The sequence below is a fragment of the Ranitomeya variabilis genome, chromosome 2 (assembly GCF_051348905.1).
Source record: "Ranitomeya variabilis isolate aRanVar5 chromosome 2, aRanVar5.hap1, whole genome shotgun sequence".
Lineage (NCBI taxonomy): Eukaryota > Metazoa > Chordata > Amphibia > Anura > Dendrobatidae > Ranitomeya > Ranitomeya variabilis.
The window spans coordinates 994748889-994766178 of record NC_135233.1 but is presented as its reverse complement, the minus strand read 5'-3'; the positions used below and the strand labels follow the sequence as shown (position 1 = coordinate 994766178).

The 17290-nt window shown below is 43.1% G+C and overlaps 1 protein-coding gene across 2 annotated transcripts in view; it reads left to right on the top strand.

Moving 5' to 3' along the window:
- Nucleotides 1-17290, top strand: part of LOC143808441 (glypican-5-like) — a 413770-nt gene that overhangs the window by 116313 nt on the left and 280167 nt on the right. Inside the window, exon 5 of one of the 2 annotated variants that reach the window (XM_077291113.1) lies at nucleotides 282-341. The exons of the other annotated variant lie outside the window; for it this stretch is intronic. Within the exon in view, the coding sequence (XP_077147228.1) occupies nucleotides 282-341 (60 nt within the window). The remainder of the gene's footprint in view (nucleotides 1-281; nucleotides 342-17290) is intronic. 2 annotated transcript variants of the gene reach the window in all.

Sequence of the window (17290 nt, the reverse complement as noted above, 5' to 3'; positions counted from 1 at the left end):
ACAAGAGACAGGTCGTCTTGAAGATCATCATCATGTTCATCTTGTTCTACACCATCTTTCTTGAACACCCTCATGAATGACTTTCCTGATCTTCTGTTTCTGCTGTGCACGATCTCCGAACCCTCTTTTTTTCCCCTTCCAATGCTTATACCAATGCATGTAGGATGAGAAAAAATACACTTTCATTTGATTAACCTTTTCTTTGTTTCTCCTGCTCTTTGCATGATACACTGCTTCCCTTCTCTCGGGTGGTGCTCTTTCTTCCACCTTGAACTCTGCAGTTCACTGCCTCTGAAAGCTCCGAAGAATGACAGGCCACGCAGTTTGAAAAGGATCTGTCGGTAAGATATTACCCGTGGGTTGGCTGCTTGCTTTCCATCTTTCCACCTTTCCTCCTTTCCACCTTTCCTCCTTTCCTTTGGCTCTGCTGGTTGCGCCTCTTGGAATGTTTGTGCTCCTCAGCCTCCTGCTGGACAATAACATTATGTTTGGCGGCTGCTTGTCTCCGTGTAGGGCCGGGCTGATCCAGCTGTGCGGAATTAACATGTAAAATGCATTCATCTCTGGTAGGCAGGTACATATTTTCCTCCAAAGCTGACTGAGAATTAGTATGAATAGTTTCAGGTTACAGTAATGCAAATTATACCGCAGATCTTACAGTGGTCATTTTGTATGAGTGCGTCTGCCAGTGTGCCAACACTAAAATAATTTGTAGTAGGTCAGCAGTTCATTCATCTTGGTGAAGGAAGCATTGTCCTTTGGACTTCCTTAGCACCACATTGCATGTCCCACCCTGTTATCGAATACGGGCCATGTTATACGCAGCTGTAGTCTGTCCAGGCATGCTGAAAGTTTTACTTTCATAACAGCTGGAGAGATGGAGGTTGGAGACCACCCCTTAATAGGTATCCTGCTACCAACCAAGATGGTTTGTCCACCTTTGGAGACAATTTTTTTGTAATTGGGGCTAATAATCATTTGTGGAATTGGTATAAAAATTGCATAGTTAGTGTTCTACATCCTCTGCGCAGCACTGTATTTTTATGGCTGCAGCATGAGTTATCTGTGAATCCATTGCTCAGCCAGCTATGATGGTCTGCTAATGCGCTCCACACACTATCCACCACCGCACGTCACCGGAAGTGCCAAAAAGATTACACCAAGGCTCATGTGGCTATGTGGAGCGCAAAATGCATTCCACCCATGCTCCAAAACACTGTGGGTAAGCGTGAAGGGACCATGCATTAACTACAAGTATACATGTATAGGTGTACCCAAAGATAAATGTATCAAAAAAGGGGATATTAGCAAAAATAAGCAAGCTCATGGTGTGGGGTGCAGGGCTGACAGCTCGTGATGTGGGGTGCAGGGCTGACAGCTCGTGCTTGTGCCTGAGCCTTAGGGTACCGTCTCACAGTGGCACTTTGGTCGCTACGACGGCACGATCCGTGACGTTCCAGCGATATCCATACGATCTCGCTGTGTCTGACACGCAGCAGCGATCAGGGACCCTGCTGAGAATCGTACGTCGTAGCAGATCGTTTGGAACTTTATTTAGTCGCTGGATCTCCCGCTGTCATCGTTGGATCGGTGTGTGTGACACCGATCCAGCGATGTGTTCGCTTGTAACCAGGGTAAACATCGGGTTACTAAGCGCAGGGCCGCGCTTAGTAACCCGATGTTTACCCTGGTTACCATCGTAAATGTAAAAAAAAACAAACAGTACATACTCACATTCCGGTGTCACGTCCCTCGCCGTCTGCTTCCCGCACTGACAGTGAGTGCCGGCCGTAAAGTACAGCGGTGACGTCACCGGTGCGCTCTGCTTTTACTTTACGGCCGGCGCTCACAGTCAGTGCAGGAAGCAGACGGCGAGGGACGTGACACCGGAATGTAAGTATGTACTGTTTTTTTTTTTTTTTACATTTACGATGGTAACCAGGGTAAACATCGGGTTACTAAGCGCGGCCCTGCGCTTAGTAACCCGATGTTTACCCTGGTTACCCGGGGACTTCGGCATCGTTGGTCGCTGGAGAGCTGTCTGTGTGACAGCTCTCTTAGACCCCAGTGTATGCTCCAAACATGTCCAAATGGAAGATGGAAGCATCTCTTTTTCGTGTCAGGCCCTGATCATCAGCCGCTTCATACACCGGCTCCTGGCCTGTAACGTTCATGCACCTCAGTGGTTGGGAATGTATTAAAGGCACCGCAGGAGATAACAATGGGCAGAAACATAACAGTGACCCCCAACACATCAGACTCTCGCCTACCATAGAAACCTTCAAAAAGAACCTGAAGACCCACCTCTTCCGACAAGCCTACAACCTGCAGTGATTCTCAACCTACTGAACCACCGCACAACCATCTCTACCCTCTCCTACTATATCCTCACCCTTCCCCTGCAGACTGTGAGCCCTCGCGCGCAGGGTCTTCTCTCCTTCTGTACCTGTTAGTGCCTTGTTTTTTGCTGATGTTTAATGTATTTGTCTATATTTGCCCTCTTTTCACATGTAAAGCACCATGGAATAAATGGCGCTATAAAAATGTATAATAATAATAATAATAATAATATGAAAAAAAGGGAGATTCAAAAGTCAGAGCCCCCCAGAAAGGCGAAGATGTCAAGGTCAGATAATGATCATTGCAACATCATAGCATAGTGTCCAGACATAGAGCAGCCCATATCGGTTGCAAGTACCCTTCTAAGGTTAGAAATTAAAAGAGACAATGGCTAGAAATATTACATTGACCACCAATGTCGCTGTATCACTTTTGTGGTTGATGTCTCTGACGTGTTCACTTATTCTGACCCCTAGTTGTCTTTTCGTCTTGCCCACATAATTAAGGGGGCATGTGCACGTACATAAATAGACAACCCTACAACTGGAAAAATCTCTATTTTTGAAAACTCTCCCTGTCGTCACAGTGGAGAATGCACTAGATTGATTAATATATTTACAAGTGCTGCAGCCTGTACATTTGAAAGTCGCTATATTTCTATGTTCAAGCCACGTGCCTCCTGGCTTAGGGGGATTAAAATGACTATGGACCACATAGTCACATACAGGTTTCCCCTTCTGTAGGTGACTGATGGAACCCTACACATAGTATTCCAGATGCGGCCTGATCATAGAGGAGTAAAGGGGGATAATTACTTCACATGATCTAAACTCTATGCTTCTTTTAACCCCTTAACCATGTAGGTATTTTCATTTTTGCATTTTCGTTTTTTGCTCCCCTTCTTCCCAGAGCCATAACTTTTTGATTTTTCGGTTATTCTTCTGACTTTTTTTTGCGGGGTGAATTGTACTTGACACCATTGGTTTTAACATATCATATACTGGAAAATGGGAAAAAAATTCCTAGCTCGGTGAAATTGCAAAAAAAGTGCAATCCCACAGTTTTGTTTTTTTTACCATGTTCGCTAAATGCTAAAACTGACCTTGCCATTATGTCTAGGTTCTTTTTTATCTAAGTGCTGAATAAAAATTCCAAAGTCAAAGTTTGTTAAAAAAAATGTGCCATTTTCTGATACCCATATCGTCTACATTGGACGATTCTGAACCAAATATGTGTATATTTGATTTTTTTATTGTTTAATTTTGAATGGGGCGAAAGGGGGGTGATTTTAATTTTTATATATTTTTTATTTTTTAAATATTTAAAAAAAAAAATTTTTTAATTTTCTGCATGCTTCAATAGCCTGCATGAAAGACCAGAAGCTGCAGTTATGTGATCTCCTCTACTACACACAGGCAATGATCAGATCGCCTGTGTGTAGCAGAAATGCTCAGTTACTATAAGCACCGACCACCGTGCAGCGCTCATAGCAATCAGGCAATGACAACCATAGAGGTCTGCTAGAGACCTCTGGTTGTCATGCCAGCCTATCGGCGACCCAATGGGCGGGATTAGTGACGCGCTTCCGGCGCAATCACATTAAATGCCGCTGTCAGAGATTGACGGGGCATTTAATGGGTTAACAGCCACGGGTGGATCGCGATTCCACCCACGGCTGTTGCGGGCACATGTCAGCTGTATAAATCAGCTGACATGTGCCCGAAAAGGTGTGGGCTCAGGACCGGAGCCTGCACCAAACAGGGGGTGTCTGATATCGGCGTACTATTACGCCCGATGTCGGAAAGGGGTTAATACATCCTAGAACTATGTTGGCCTTTTTTGCTGCTGCATCACATTGTTGACTCATGTGCAGGTTGTGATATAATTGTATACCCATGTCTTTTTCACACATGCTATTGCTTAGTTCTCTTTCTCCTATTCTGTAGATGTAATTTTAGTTTTTCTTGCCCACATGTGGGTCTTGCATTTCTCCCTGTTAAATACCATTCTATTAGACACTGCCCATTGTTCAAGCTTATCTAGATCCTTGTGAATCCTTGTTGTTTTTGTTCTTCCTTTCCTTGTCTAAAAGCAGGGTTCTCAGGGTTCACGTCAAGTGTACAGTATGTTCCCCAAGTGCCTATTTAAAATAATGTGTGACAATGCTTGCCTTTAGAGGTCTCCTGTAAACTAATTGTAGTGCTGCATTCGCTGTGTAAGGGCTCTTTCACACATCCTGATATTTCCGGTACTGGAAAAAGCAGTGTGGCATACGGGTGGCAACCATGTGCTGCCCCTGCACTGCATCAGTATCACAAGTTCCCGCGTGTGGGAATCAGTGGTACTGTTTACACTGTTCGCCAGTGCCGGGTGCTGAAGACAACTCTCATCATTCTCCCCTGCTCGCACTGCAATCAGCGCTAGTAGGGAAGAATGTTGAGAGTTGTATTCAACTAGGGCAGACTGCGGCTTATGAGAGTATTTATCAGTCGCCGCCTGCTCTATAAATAAGTAAAAAATACGGCATAGGGACCCTTCTATTCTTGATAACCAGCCTTGCTAAAGCTGTTAGCTGGGGGTTGCAGCCCTCAGCTGTCAGGTTTGCCTGGCTGGTTATCAAAAATACAGGGGAACTGTAAATCATTTTTTTTTTTTTTTACATTTATTTATAGTGCAGGCGACGGCTGATGGGAGTAGTAGTCCAGTCAGCCACCTTCTGCTGCTCTTACTGTTAACATTTAAATATGACTCTCAACATTGTCTCTTGCTAGCGCTGATCGCAGGGAGAGCAGGGTATAGTGTCAGAGAACAGCGCAAACAGTACCACTAATTCCCAGGAGCTGCTACGTGTCACACTGATGACACAGGTGTCATCTGTGTGTCATCTGTGTGCACGTGTGCGGGATGTTTTGCGGCCCTTGCTGCTGTTAAAAATGGACATGTCAGCATGTTTTGCCCACTGACATGTGCACAGACCCATTCACTTGAATGGGTCTATGTGTGTAAGTATCTCCGGTACTTGTGGAAAATTTCAGTAGGTTTTCGCTATAGAACCTGAGCGCAGCATGATTTAGGGGCAGAAAGCCTGATTTCAGTGGTGGGTTATTTAGGCTATGTTCACACTTTGTGTTTTTGATGCATTTTTGTTTCCTCAAGCAAAACCTGCAACATAAAAAAGCAGGTTATACTGAGAGTTTGCCACTTTTTTGTTGCGTTTTTGGTGCATTTTTGTCAGGGTACATTTGTCTCTTGTGCATTCTGATAAAATTTAGTGCATAAAAAACTAGTCTGATTCAACTTCATCAGGTTTTGGCACCAAAAACGCAGCAAAAGTGATATCTGTGTTTTTGCAGCGTTATATGCACCACACATTGCTTTCAATGGGTGAAAATCGCTGCAAAAACACTGAAAAAGTGCTGAAACAATAGACTATTGTTCGTACTGTGAAACGCGTCTAAAATTTGCTTAAAAAAAGCTGCAAAAACGCAATGTGTGAACATAGCCTTACTGTGCTGCATGGTGCCTTTTTTATAGAATCCTTTTTTCTCAGCTGTAAATGTAGCAGTGCTCAGAATGCTGAGCTGTATATATCCCCGCCCACACCTCTGATTGGCAGCTTACTGACAATATACAGTGTACACAGGAAGCTGCCAATCAGTGGTAGGGGGTGGGGTTACACATTAGGGGCGGCATTATACATTAGATTGACTGGTCTGCATGTGAGATGTAGTCATCTAATGATAATCTCCTGTTGATGAAACACTGATTATATTGAAACTACAGCACACAGCCTAATAAGTGACACATCCCTGGAATCAGGGTCTCTACTCTTACATTCCACTGTTCTCAGATTAAAGAGGAGAAAGCTTCTAACAGATTCTCTTTAAAGAAAACTTGCCAGCGTAATTGTAAAATCAAAATTTTAATCTTAAGATGCCGCATATTCTAATTAGTTTGACTAGTCGGATGGTGATAACCATCCCAGCTGATGTCGCGCCCACAGATGCATAGTTGTAATGTCTATAGTGCCTATTCACTGTTGTGAATTCTGCTCTTGGGCTCCCTCCGGTGGTTGTTGGTGGTAGTGCAGTTGTCTTGGGGTTGTAATCCAGGGCAGGTGTTTCTGCTGATTTCAGCTCTATTAGGTATTTAGGTGTGCAGGATCCATTACTCCTGGCCAGTTGTCCATTGTTCTTGGAGGGATTGCATCTCTCTCTGGTTCCTCATGCCCTGCTGCCAATTCAGCTAAGATAAGTGTCTGGTTTTTTGTCTCTGTGCACACATGCAGTGTGCTTTGCAATTCAGTGCAATTCATTGTGTTTTTGTCCAGCTTAGACTTTGTTTGGATTTTTCAGTCATGCTGGATTCTCAGGAGATGCAGATATACTTTCTATGTCTTTAGTTAGATGTAGAATATTTGTATTATCTGCTGTGGATATTTTTAGGATTTTAATACTGACCGCTTAGAATTCTGTCCTATCCTTTTCTATTTAGCTTGAAGTGCCTCTTTTGCTAAATCCTGTTTTTCTGCCTGCGTGTGTCTTTCCTCTTATACTCACAGTCAATATTTGTGGGGGGCTGCCTATCCTTTGGGGTTCTGCTCTGAGGCAAGATAGAATTTCCATTTCCATCTATAGGGGTATTTAGTCCTCCGGCTGTGTCGAGGTGTCTAGGTCGTGTTAGGTACATCCCACGGCTACTTCTAGTTGCGGTGTTAGTTTAGGGTTTGCGGTCAGTACAGCTTCCACCTACTCCTGAGAAAGTCTCTCATGTGGCTCCAAGGTCACCGGATCATAACAATTCACCTCCTCCCTGCTACCTAAATAATATAATTGTTTGGCTGCTGCAGTGACTTCTGCTTTGAAAAGTGATCTACCTATTGGCCACTGCCCTGGCATCACACTGTGCAGACCCAAAGTCTGACCAACCAAGTGCTTCCCTCTGCGATCTCACAACAGACGCGATGTGCTGCTGAGTTACAGTGCTCAGCCAACAAGTGTATGGGCAGGAGTTCACCGTACATGTGCCCAGGGGCAGTTTTAGACAAAGTGGAGCCCTGACCAAAAGTTCAAAGTGGCACCCCAAATGCTCACATATTGCACCATCACACAGAAACATTTCTGTTGTATTTACATGCGCTGAGTTCAGGCCAATAAAAGGGCACGATCCACAATACTGAAGTCGTTCGTTGCTTGTTTCCTGGCCTCTTTACTCTGCCCGAAGAAGAATTATGGGTGCAGATAGTCCTCGATACAGTATAATGCAGGTCCCATATAGTACATATAGTAGAATGCACTCCCCATGGTCCTTGATAGAGTATAATGCATTCCCCTCAGAGTTTAATGCAGTCCCCCTCAGACTATTCTGCAGCCCCCTTAGACTATACTGCACCCCCCTCATAAAGCATAATGCAGCCACCTCAGAGTATAATGCAGCCCCCCTTATAGAGTATAATGTAGTCCCCTCACAGAGTATAATGTAGTCACCTCATGGAGCATAATGCAGCAATCTCAGAGTATAATTCAACCCCCTCAGAGTATAATGCAGCCCCCCACACACAGTATAATGCAGCCCCTTCAGAGTATAATGAAGCCACACACACAGTATAATGCAGTCCCCCACATACACAGTATAGTGCAGCCCTCCAAAACAGTATAATGCAACCCCTCCATACACCGTATAGTGCAGTCCCCTCACACACAGTATAATGCAGTTCACACACACACACACACACACACTATAATGCAGCCCCCCATACACACAGTATAATACAGCACCCCCGAGTATAATGAAGCCGCTTCAGAGTACAATGCATCCCCACATACACAGACAGTATAATTCAGCCCCCCCACACAGTATAATGCAGCCCCTCCACATACACAGTATAGCGCAGTCCCCACACACACAGCCTTTTTACTCCGGCTGAGGATGAAAGATGGGCACAGATAGTCCTTGACACAATATGATGCAGGTCCCATATAGTACATATAGTAGAATGCACTCGACCCATGGTCCTTGATAGAGTATACTGCAGCCCCCTCATAGAGTATACTGCAGCCCACTCAGAGTATAATGCAGCCCCCTCAGAGTATACTGCAGCCCCCCTCATAGAATATAATGTAGTCACCTCATAGAGTATAATGTAGTCCACTCAGATTATAATGAAGCCCTCCCACACACACAGTGTAATGCAGCCCCCTCAGAGTATAATGCAGCCACTTCGGAGTATAATGTAGTCCTTTGAGTATAATGCAGCCTCCTCAAAGTATAATGCAGCCCCCCCAAGTATAATGCAGCCCCCTAAGTATAATGCAGCCCCTACAGAGCATAATGTAGCCCACTGAGTATAATGCAGCCCCCTCACAGTATAATGCAGCCCCTCGAGTATAATGCAGGCCCCCCCCGAGTATAATGCTGCCCCCTCAGAGTATAAAGCAGCCCCCTCAGAGTATAAAGCAGCCTCCTCGGAGTATAATGCTGCCCTGCACATACTGCAGTATAATTCAGTCCCCCACAAACAAACACAGTATAGTGCAGCCCCTAAGCACACAGTATAGTGCAGTTCCCCCACACACAGTATAATGCAGCCCCCCACACACAGTATAAGGCAGACCCACACACACAATATAATGCAGCCCTCCACCCAGTATAGTACAGCCCCCACATACAGCATAGTGCAGTCCCCTCACACACAGTATAGTGCAGCAGCCACACAAAGTATAGTGCAGCAGCCAAACACACACACTATAATGCATATACACTCACACACTCATTATAATGCATATACACACACACTATAATGCATACACTGCTTTGGCTTCTGCAGAGTGTCTCAACAGCACCACTGCTGGCACACGCTGAGTCAGAGGTAGAGGGAGAGTGCTGGGAGAGGGAGTGTCATCTGACTCTCTCCTCCATCACTGCTTTCAACTATATTGGCATAATTGAATGCACAATGTAGGGGGGTGGCACCGGGCCCCTCTTACTCATGGGCCCCATAGCGGCCACATGGTGTGCTGTTATTAGCGGCACGCCACTGGCTGGAGAAACGGGGGTTCTAGGCAGCTGCCTGGTCTGCCTGCCCCTAATGCCGGCTTTGCATGTGCCACTATTTGCCTGCTCAGCACTACTCGTGTCTCGCAGCAGTGCAGTGAGTCGCCATCCAGGGCAATAGAGATACTCGGTAGCGGGTCCAGTCACTTTTAAAGGGGATGTCACGGTGGCTGCGACCCGGTCTGTGGCCCTGGGCACTCAATAAAAGGGGATAGGTCTTTAAAGGGAATTTGGTAATAAAGTCTATTTGTGACACCACCTGTGGTTCTCAGTCAGTGGGACCAATGCTGTTTAAAGGGGTCCTCTGGGGTGATGTTGTTGCAGCAAGATGGTGACGCTTCCCACAGGTAAAGCGGGGTCCCCAGGGCTCCCAAAGTATATAGCAAAGATGGTGTATGCCGGCAAATAAGTAGAGGACACAGAGTTGTTAAGACTTTGCCTGGTTTACTGGTAGGAGCAGTCCACGGTCCAGGATACCAGGCACGGGTGGTGATGTGGTCTGGCCGGCTTGGAGGCAAAGGTGATCCCTCTCCCAGGTGAGGTCTGTAAGCCTTCCTACTCACGCTAGTATGCGTGGTCCCTGCTGCCTGTAGCTTGCTGGCAAGTCCTCTCACTCCCGTCCTAGAACAGATACCCGTATGATGGGCAGCTTGAGCTGTTTTACAGGGTCACTATCACGACCTGGGCTCTTCAGGTGCTGCTTCACCTCCAGGTGTGGTGTGGGCAAATCATGTACAGTTCTAAGCCGTGGAAATATGCTCTCCAGAAGCACAGCAGGACAAGAGCGACGCGTTTCGATCACTAAAGATCTTTATCAAAAAGCTTTTTGATAAAGATCTTTAGTAATCGAAACGCGTCTCTTGGTCGCCGAATCTGAATTTGCCATATTCGTGCCCTATTTGTACCCTATTCCTGCCGAATTTATGTTTGACGATCGATTCCAAACAGATTCGGTCATTTCTACTCCCTTTAACTCTAATGACATTCAACTGTGTTCAGCGTATATTGCAAAAGCAATATTCATGCCGATCGTAATCGGAACCGAATTTTGAAAAATTTGCTCAACTCTAGTAATAATGCACTGGAGTACTGAGTTTCTAGTGGTTTTCCCTGCTGTGTAGTGGGGTACACACATTTTCTGCAATGGCAAAAGGACAGAGCTTGATATTTTAACGAATTTCTATTTTTGGATAAGTAATATACATTTTTGGATCAGCGGAATACAATATTAGCAAAATGGAACAAATTTGTCAAACCTCAACCACCAGCTGCTTTTATTTTCAGGCTGGAAATTAATCTGCTGCTCAAATTTTTCAACCCACTGCATGTCAATTTCACTTGCGTATTGGGTTTTTATTTCTGATATTCCCATTAGACATGAATGGGGTGGCTTAAAGGGCACCTTTCACGTTGGATAACCTTATTAACCGTAAGACATAGGGTTAATCTGCTGGTTGGTTAATAGCGTTAGAAAGGTGCTCGGTTGCTGTACTGAAAGTATCACACCAGTGGGAAAAAGCGTGCCGGCGCGGCTACAGTCACTGCTCGCAATACTGTCAGTGGCGGCTGTAATCACAGGATGGCACTTTGACGGACTACCAGCCCAGCATTGCATCAGTGTAGACCCGGCTGTCAGTCAAAGTGGCTGGGCGTGCTTACAGGCGCCGCACTCAGTATATTAAGATGACTGTACCTGCGCCAGCACACCTGTATGACTGAAAGTCGGCAGGAGGAATAAAGTTCATTTTCTCCCCACTTTCTGTACTATGGCGGCCGGGCATCTTTCTAACACTATTGACTGAAGATTAACCCCATATCTGCAGGTTGAGAGCGTTATCTGATGTGACAGGTTCCCCTTGAATCTGCAGTAAAAATGCAATGTATGACAAGCCTATAAACTGCAGTAACCACCGATCGACCAAACCGCTGCATGACCAGCTCTATCCTCACCTACTGTATCCTCACCCATCGCTTGTAGCCTCTCTCCTCCTGTACCAGTTGTGACTTGTATTGTTTAAGATTATTGTACTTGTTTTTATTATGTATACCCCTCCTCACATGTAAAGCGCCATGGAATAAATGGGGCTATAACAATAAATAATAATAATAATGTTATCAATCTAAGGCTATAGCGTTCATACATGAAAAAGTCACCACCAGGGGCCAGGACATGCTGTGCTGAGACCTGCTTGGAAACCTTCTAGAAGCCATGGAGTCACCAGCTGATGTGAGGGTCTTTTATGTGCTAATGAACCCTTAAAAAATTCCATCAGACCAGATTATATTAAATAAAATATATTTTTTAATTAAAAATAAATTGCAATCACAAAAAACATCACCAAAACGTATGGAAATTTTTATTATTACAAAAATTGTATAATCTACAACAGATATTTATTTATTAAGAATATAAAACATACAACTATAGATAATATGTATCTCCTCCAATCGAGGTTTACTTAGGGATAGATAAAAAAAAAATATATATAAAATAATATATATATAAAAATCCCGTATGTGCAAGACAGGGCAAGTCCAAACTGATCAGTATAATAAACATAAAAATATATATAATGCAGCAAATAATAATTTAATAATATAATATGTGATCGCTCACTGCTTCACCTGATGAAGCAGTGAGCGAAACGGCGTTGGAGTGGTGTGTGCAGGGCAGTGGTACTCCTAACTGGTCAGTATTCATAATATATTTTGGCACATTTGGCAGCGCTTTTACTGGGTAATATATAATTATTTGTTTTTTGTTTTTGGATCACAACTTTTGTGAACACACTGGTTCTTTTGTATGCAATTTATTTTTTATTGCACTATTGCACTTTATTATGAATTGATTTATTTTGCTGCACACAATAGGTGTGTGTGTGTATATATGGATATACACACATATTATTCACAAATTTATTTGACTGATTTTTATCACATATTATATTATTAAATTATTATTTGCTGCATTATATATATTTTTATGTTTATTATACTGATCAGTTTGGACTTGCCCTGTCTTGCACATACGGGATTTTTATATATGTATTATTTTATATATATATTTTTTTATCTATCCCTAAGTAAACCTCGATTGGAGGAGATACATATTATCTATAGTTGTATGTTTTATATTCTTAATAAATAAATATCTGTTGTAGATTATACAATTTTAGTAATAACAAAAATTTCCATACGTTTTGGTGATGTTTTTTGTGATTGCAATTTATTTTTAATAAAAAAATATATTTTATTTAATATAATCTGGTCTGATGGAATTTTTTAAGGGTTCATTTCTATAGTGTTTTTCCTCAGTTTATAAAAATTATTATCTCTGGTGTTTCTTTCTATATAGGTTGTTGTTCTTTTATGTGCTAGTCTGCAAGGAAATCTGCTGCAAGATCCTGTAGGTATTTGTGGATTTGCTGTGGAAAATATTCTTAGCAGATTTGAATGTTACCCCTACAATTCTACTCACTTTTCCTTCACTGACTCTCTGGTGCTGCTCCAGCTTTTGTTGATCGGCTGCAGCAGTGATGCCATAGACTACAGTGCACATGTCCAGTATGACCAATCACTGAGCTCAGCAGCTAATGCAGAGTCCCTGAGCATAGTGATTGGCTGCAGAGGTGATGTGCACTGTAGCTGAGGCGTCAGTGATGCAGCCAATACACAGAGACCGAAGCAGCGGTGGAGAGTGAGCGCTGAACCTGGGGAAAGTGAGTACCTGCTGTGTTTGTTATTACACAGCTCTGGAAAAAATTAAGAGACCACTGCAAAATGTTCAGTTTGTCTGATTTTTCTCTTTATAGGTATATTTTTGAGTAAAATGTAAATTGTTCTTTTAATCTATAAAATTCTGACATCTCCGAATTTCCAAGCAATAAATTTAGTATTTTTCTTCTGACAAAGAAAAATGGTCAAAATTAAAAAACAAACAAACAGTGCTTTCAGACCTCAAATAATGCAAAGAAAACAAGTTTATAATCATTTAGAAACAACAATACTAATGTTTTAACTCAGGAAGAGTTCAGAAATCAATATTTTGTGGAATAACCATGATTTTTAATCACAGCTTTCATGCGTCTTGGCATGCTTTCCACCAGTCTTTTCATTCAATCTGGAAGTTTCGTGGTTGATATCCGCGCTGCTGTAATGATGGATGTCCAAACGTATTGAAGATAAAAATGATGGTTTATTCTTTCTCAACGCGTTTCAAAGTCACTAGTTCTCCTTGCTCAGGAGATGTTTTGGGTTAACAATGTCATTACATCTTGTTTAACATGTCTTTCACACTGCTTTTGGGTGACCTTATGTCACTCCTGGTACAAAAATGTAAGCAGTTCTTCTTTGTTTGATGGCTTGTGACTATCCATCATTCTCTTGATTACATTCCAGAGGTTTTCAATGGGGTTCAGGTCTGGAGATTGGGCTGGCCATGACAGGGTTTAGATGTGGTGGTCTCTTAATTTTTGCCAGAGCTGTATATGTACAAGCATTTGGGGGCCACATTTTTTATGGTGAAAAAACCTTTAATTGTCCACATTCCAGTATGATTTCTTATAGATGAGTGAATGTTTTGTCATGATTTAAGCCGTCCATATGGGCATGGTACTCATAGGAAGCTGGATAACATGATGCCTTGATAACTGGGATTCAAGGTCTTATTACAAGATATCCATGTTTTTATTATATACTAGATGGCAGCCCGATTCTAAAGAATCGGGAGTCTAGAATCCATATATACTTTATTTATTCAAATGTAAGAATAATACAATTAATAAATAATAGTAAGAAAGAACAAAAAATGGCTGCACTCACCAGCTCTTGACAATTCTTGACAGTACGGCACATTTCTGATTGGTCGCTCGCGGCAGGCGGCAACCAATCAGAAAAGTGCCGCGCACCACGAAGGCATATATCTTTGTCCACCCTGAGCGGGTGTAGGACGCTGGTGACGTCACTTATCTCCGGACATTATCTCCGGACAAAGCCACGGAAGTTGGCACAAATTGCCGGAAGTAGTATTCTAGGCAATTATATATTAGATTTTAATGTTATCAGTGTTTACCTTTGAACGTTTATATTGTATTGTCCTGTCACCAGCCATGTGTACGATTATCGGCCGAAAGCCTCTCTGGAACCAATAATCACCCCATGTAAAGGTATCTTTATAAGTTAAAGATTCAGAATACTATGACTTTTATCATATCCTGAACAGTCAAGTTTTTTATGAACCGTTAAGGTTTTCTGGTTGAAGTAAAAAAAACTCTGAGTGTTTACAGTTTGAAACCATAAAATGTTGAAAAATTATGTCATTCTTGAGTATATCACTCAATGGTGCTCATAAACGTGTCAAATTTGATCTATAATATACTTTAATATACGTTACTTTAATCTTTAATATACTTAAGAACAGGGCCCCAGACATCACACAGGGGGTCTGAAACACCGCACAGTGGTCCAAAATATCGCTGTGCTCTGCCTGGGGCCCCATATGCTGCCTGGGGCCCCTGTGCTCTGCCTGGGGCCCCATATGCTGCCTGGGGCCCCTGTGCTCTGCCTGGGGCCACTGTGCTCTGCCTGGGGCCCCATATGCTGCCTGGGGCCCCTGTGCTCTGCCTGGGGCCCCATATGCTGCCTGGGGCCCCTGTGCTCTGCCTGGGGCCCCATAGGCTGCCTGGGGCCCCTGTGCTCTACCTGGGACCACTGTGCTCTGCCTGGGGCCCCATATGCTGCCTGGGGCCCCTGTGCTCTGCCTGGGGCCCCTGTGCTCTGCCTGGGGCCCCATGTTCTGCCTGGGGCCACTGTGCTCTGCCTGGGGCCCCATAGGCTGCCTGGGGCCCCTGTGCTCTGCCTGGGACCACTGTGCTCTGCCTGGGGCCCCATATGCTGCCTGGGGCCCCTGTGCTCTGCCTGGGGCCCCTGTGCTCTGCCTGGGGCCCCATGTTCTGCCTGGGGCCCCTGTGCTCTGCCTGGGGCCACTGTGCTCTGCCTGGGGCCCCATGTTCTGCCTGGGGCCACTGTGCTCTGCCTGGGGCCCCATAAGTTGCCTGGGGCCCCTGTGCTCTGCCTGGGACCACTGTGCTCTGCCTGGGGCCCCATATGCTGCCTGGGGCCCCTGTGCTCTGCCTGGGGCCACTGTGCTCTGCCTGGGGCCCCATATGCTGCCTGGGGCCACTGTGCTCTGCCTGGGGCCCCATATGCTGCCTGGGGCCCCTGTGCTCTGCCTGGGGCCCCATATGCTGCCTATTTTAATAATAATATTATTTAATAATATAATATGTGATCGCTCACTGCTTCACCTGATGAAGCAGTGAGCGAAACGGCGTTGGAGTGGTGTGTGCAGGGCAGTGGTACTCCTAACTGGTCAGTATTCATAATATATTTTGGCACATTTGGCAGCGCTTTTACTGGGTAATATATAATTATTTGTTTTTTGTTTTTGGCTCACAACTTTTGTGGACACACTGGTTGTTTTGTATGCAATTTATTTTTTATTGCACTATTGCACTTTATTATGAATTGATTTATTTTGCTGCACACAATAGGTGTGTGTGTGTATATATGGATATACACACATATTATTCACAAATTTATTTGACTGATTTTTATCACATATTATATTATTAAATTATTATTTGCTGCATTATATATATTTTTATGTTTATTATACTGATCAGTTTGGACTTGCCCTGTCTTGCACATACGGGATTTTTATATATATATTATTTTATATATATATTTTTTTATCTATCCCTAAGTAAACCTCGATTGGAGGAGATACATATTATCTATAGTTGTATGTTTTATATTCTTAATAAATAAATATCTGTTGTAGATTATACAATTTTAGTAATAATAACAATTTCCATACGTTTTGGTGATGTTTTTTGTGATTGCAATTTATTTTTAATAAAAAAATATATTTTATTTAATATAATCTGGTCTGATGGAATTTTTTAAGGGTTCATTTCTATAGTGTTTTTCCTCAGTTTATAAAAATTATTATCTCTGGTGTTTCTTTCTATATAGGTTGTTGTTCTTTTATGTGCTAGTCTGCAAGGAAATCTGCTGCAAGATCCTGTAGGTATTTGTGGATTTGCTGTGGAAAATATTCTTAGCAGATTTGAATGTTACCCCTACAATTCTACTCACTTTTCCTTCACTGACTCTCTGGTGCTGCTCCAGCTTTTGTTGATCGGCTGCAGCAGTGATGCCATAGACTACAGTGCACATGTCCAGTATGACCAATCACTGAGCTCAGCAGCTAATGCAGAGTCCCTGAGCATAGTGATTGGCTGCAGAGGTGATGTGCACTGTAGCTGAGGCGTCAGTGATGCAGCCAATACACAGAGACCGAAGCAGCGGTGGAGAGTGAGCGCTGAACCTGGGGAAAGTGAGTACCTGCTGTGTTTGTTATTACACAGCTCTGGAAAAAATTAAGAGACCACTGCAAAATGTTCAGTTTGTCTGATTTTTCTCTTTATAGGTATATTTTTGAGTAAAATGTAAATTGTTCTTTTAATCTATAAAATTCTGACATCTCCGAATTTCCAAGCAATAAATTTAGTATTTTTCTTCTGACAAAGAAAAATGGTCAAAATTAAAAAACAAACAAACAGTGCTTTCAGACCTCAAATAATGCAAAGAAAACAAGTTTATAATCATTTAGAAACAACAATACTAATGTTTTAACTCAGGAAGAGTTCAGAAATCAATATTTTGTGGAATAACCATGATTTTTAATCACAGCTTTCATGCGTCTTGGCATGCTTTCCACCAGTCTTTTCATTCAATCTGGAAGTTTCGTGGTTGATATCCGCGCTGCTGTAATGATGGATGTCCAAACGTATTGAAGATAAAAATGATGGTTTATTCTTTCTCAACGCGTTTC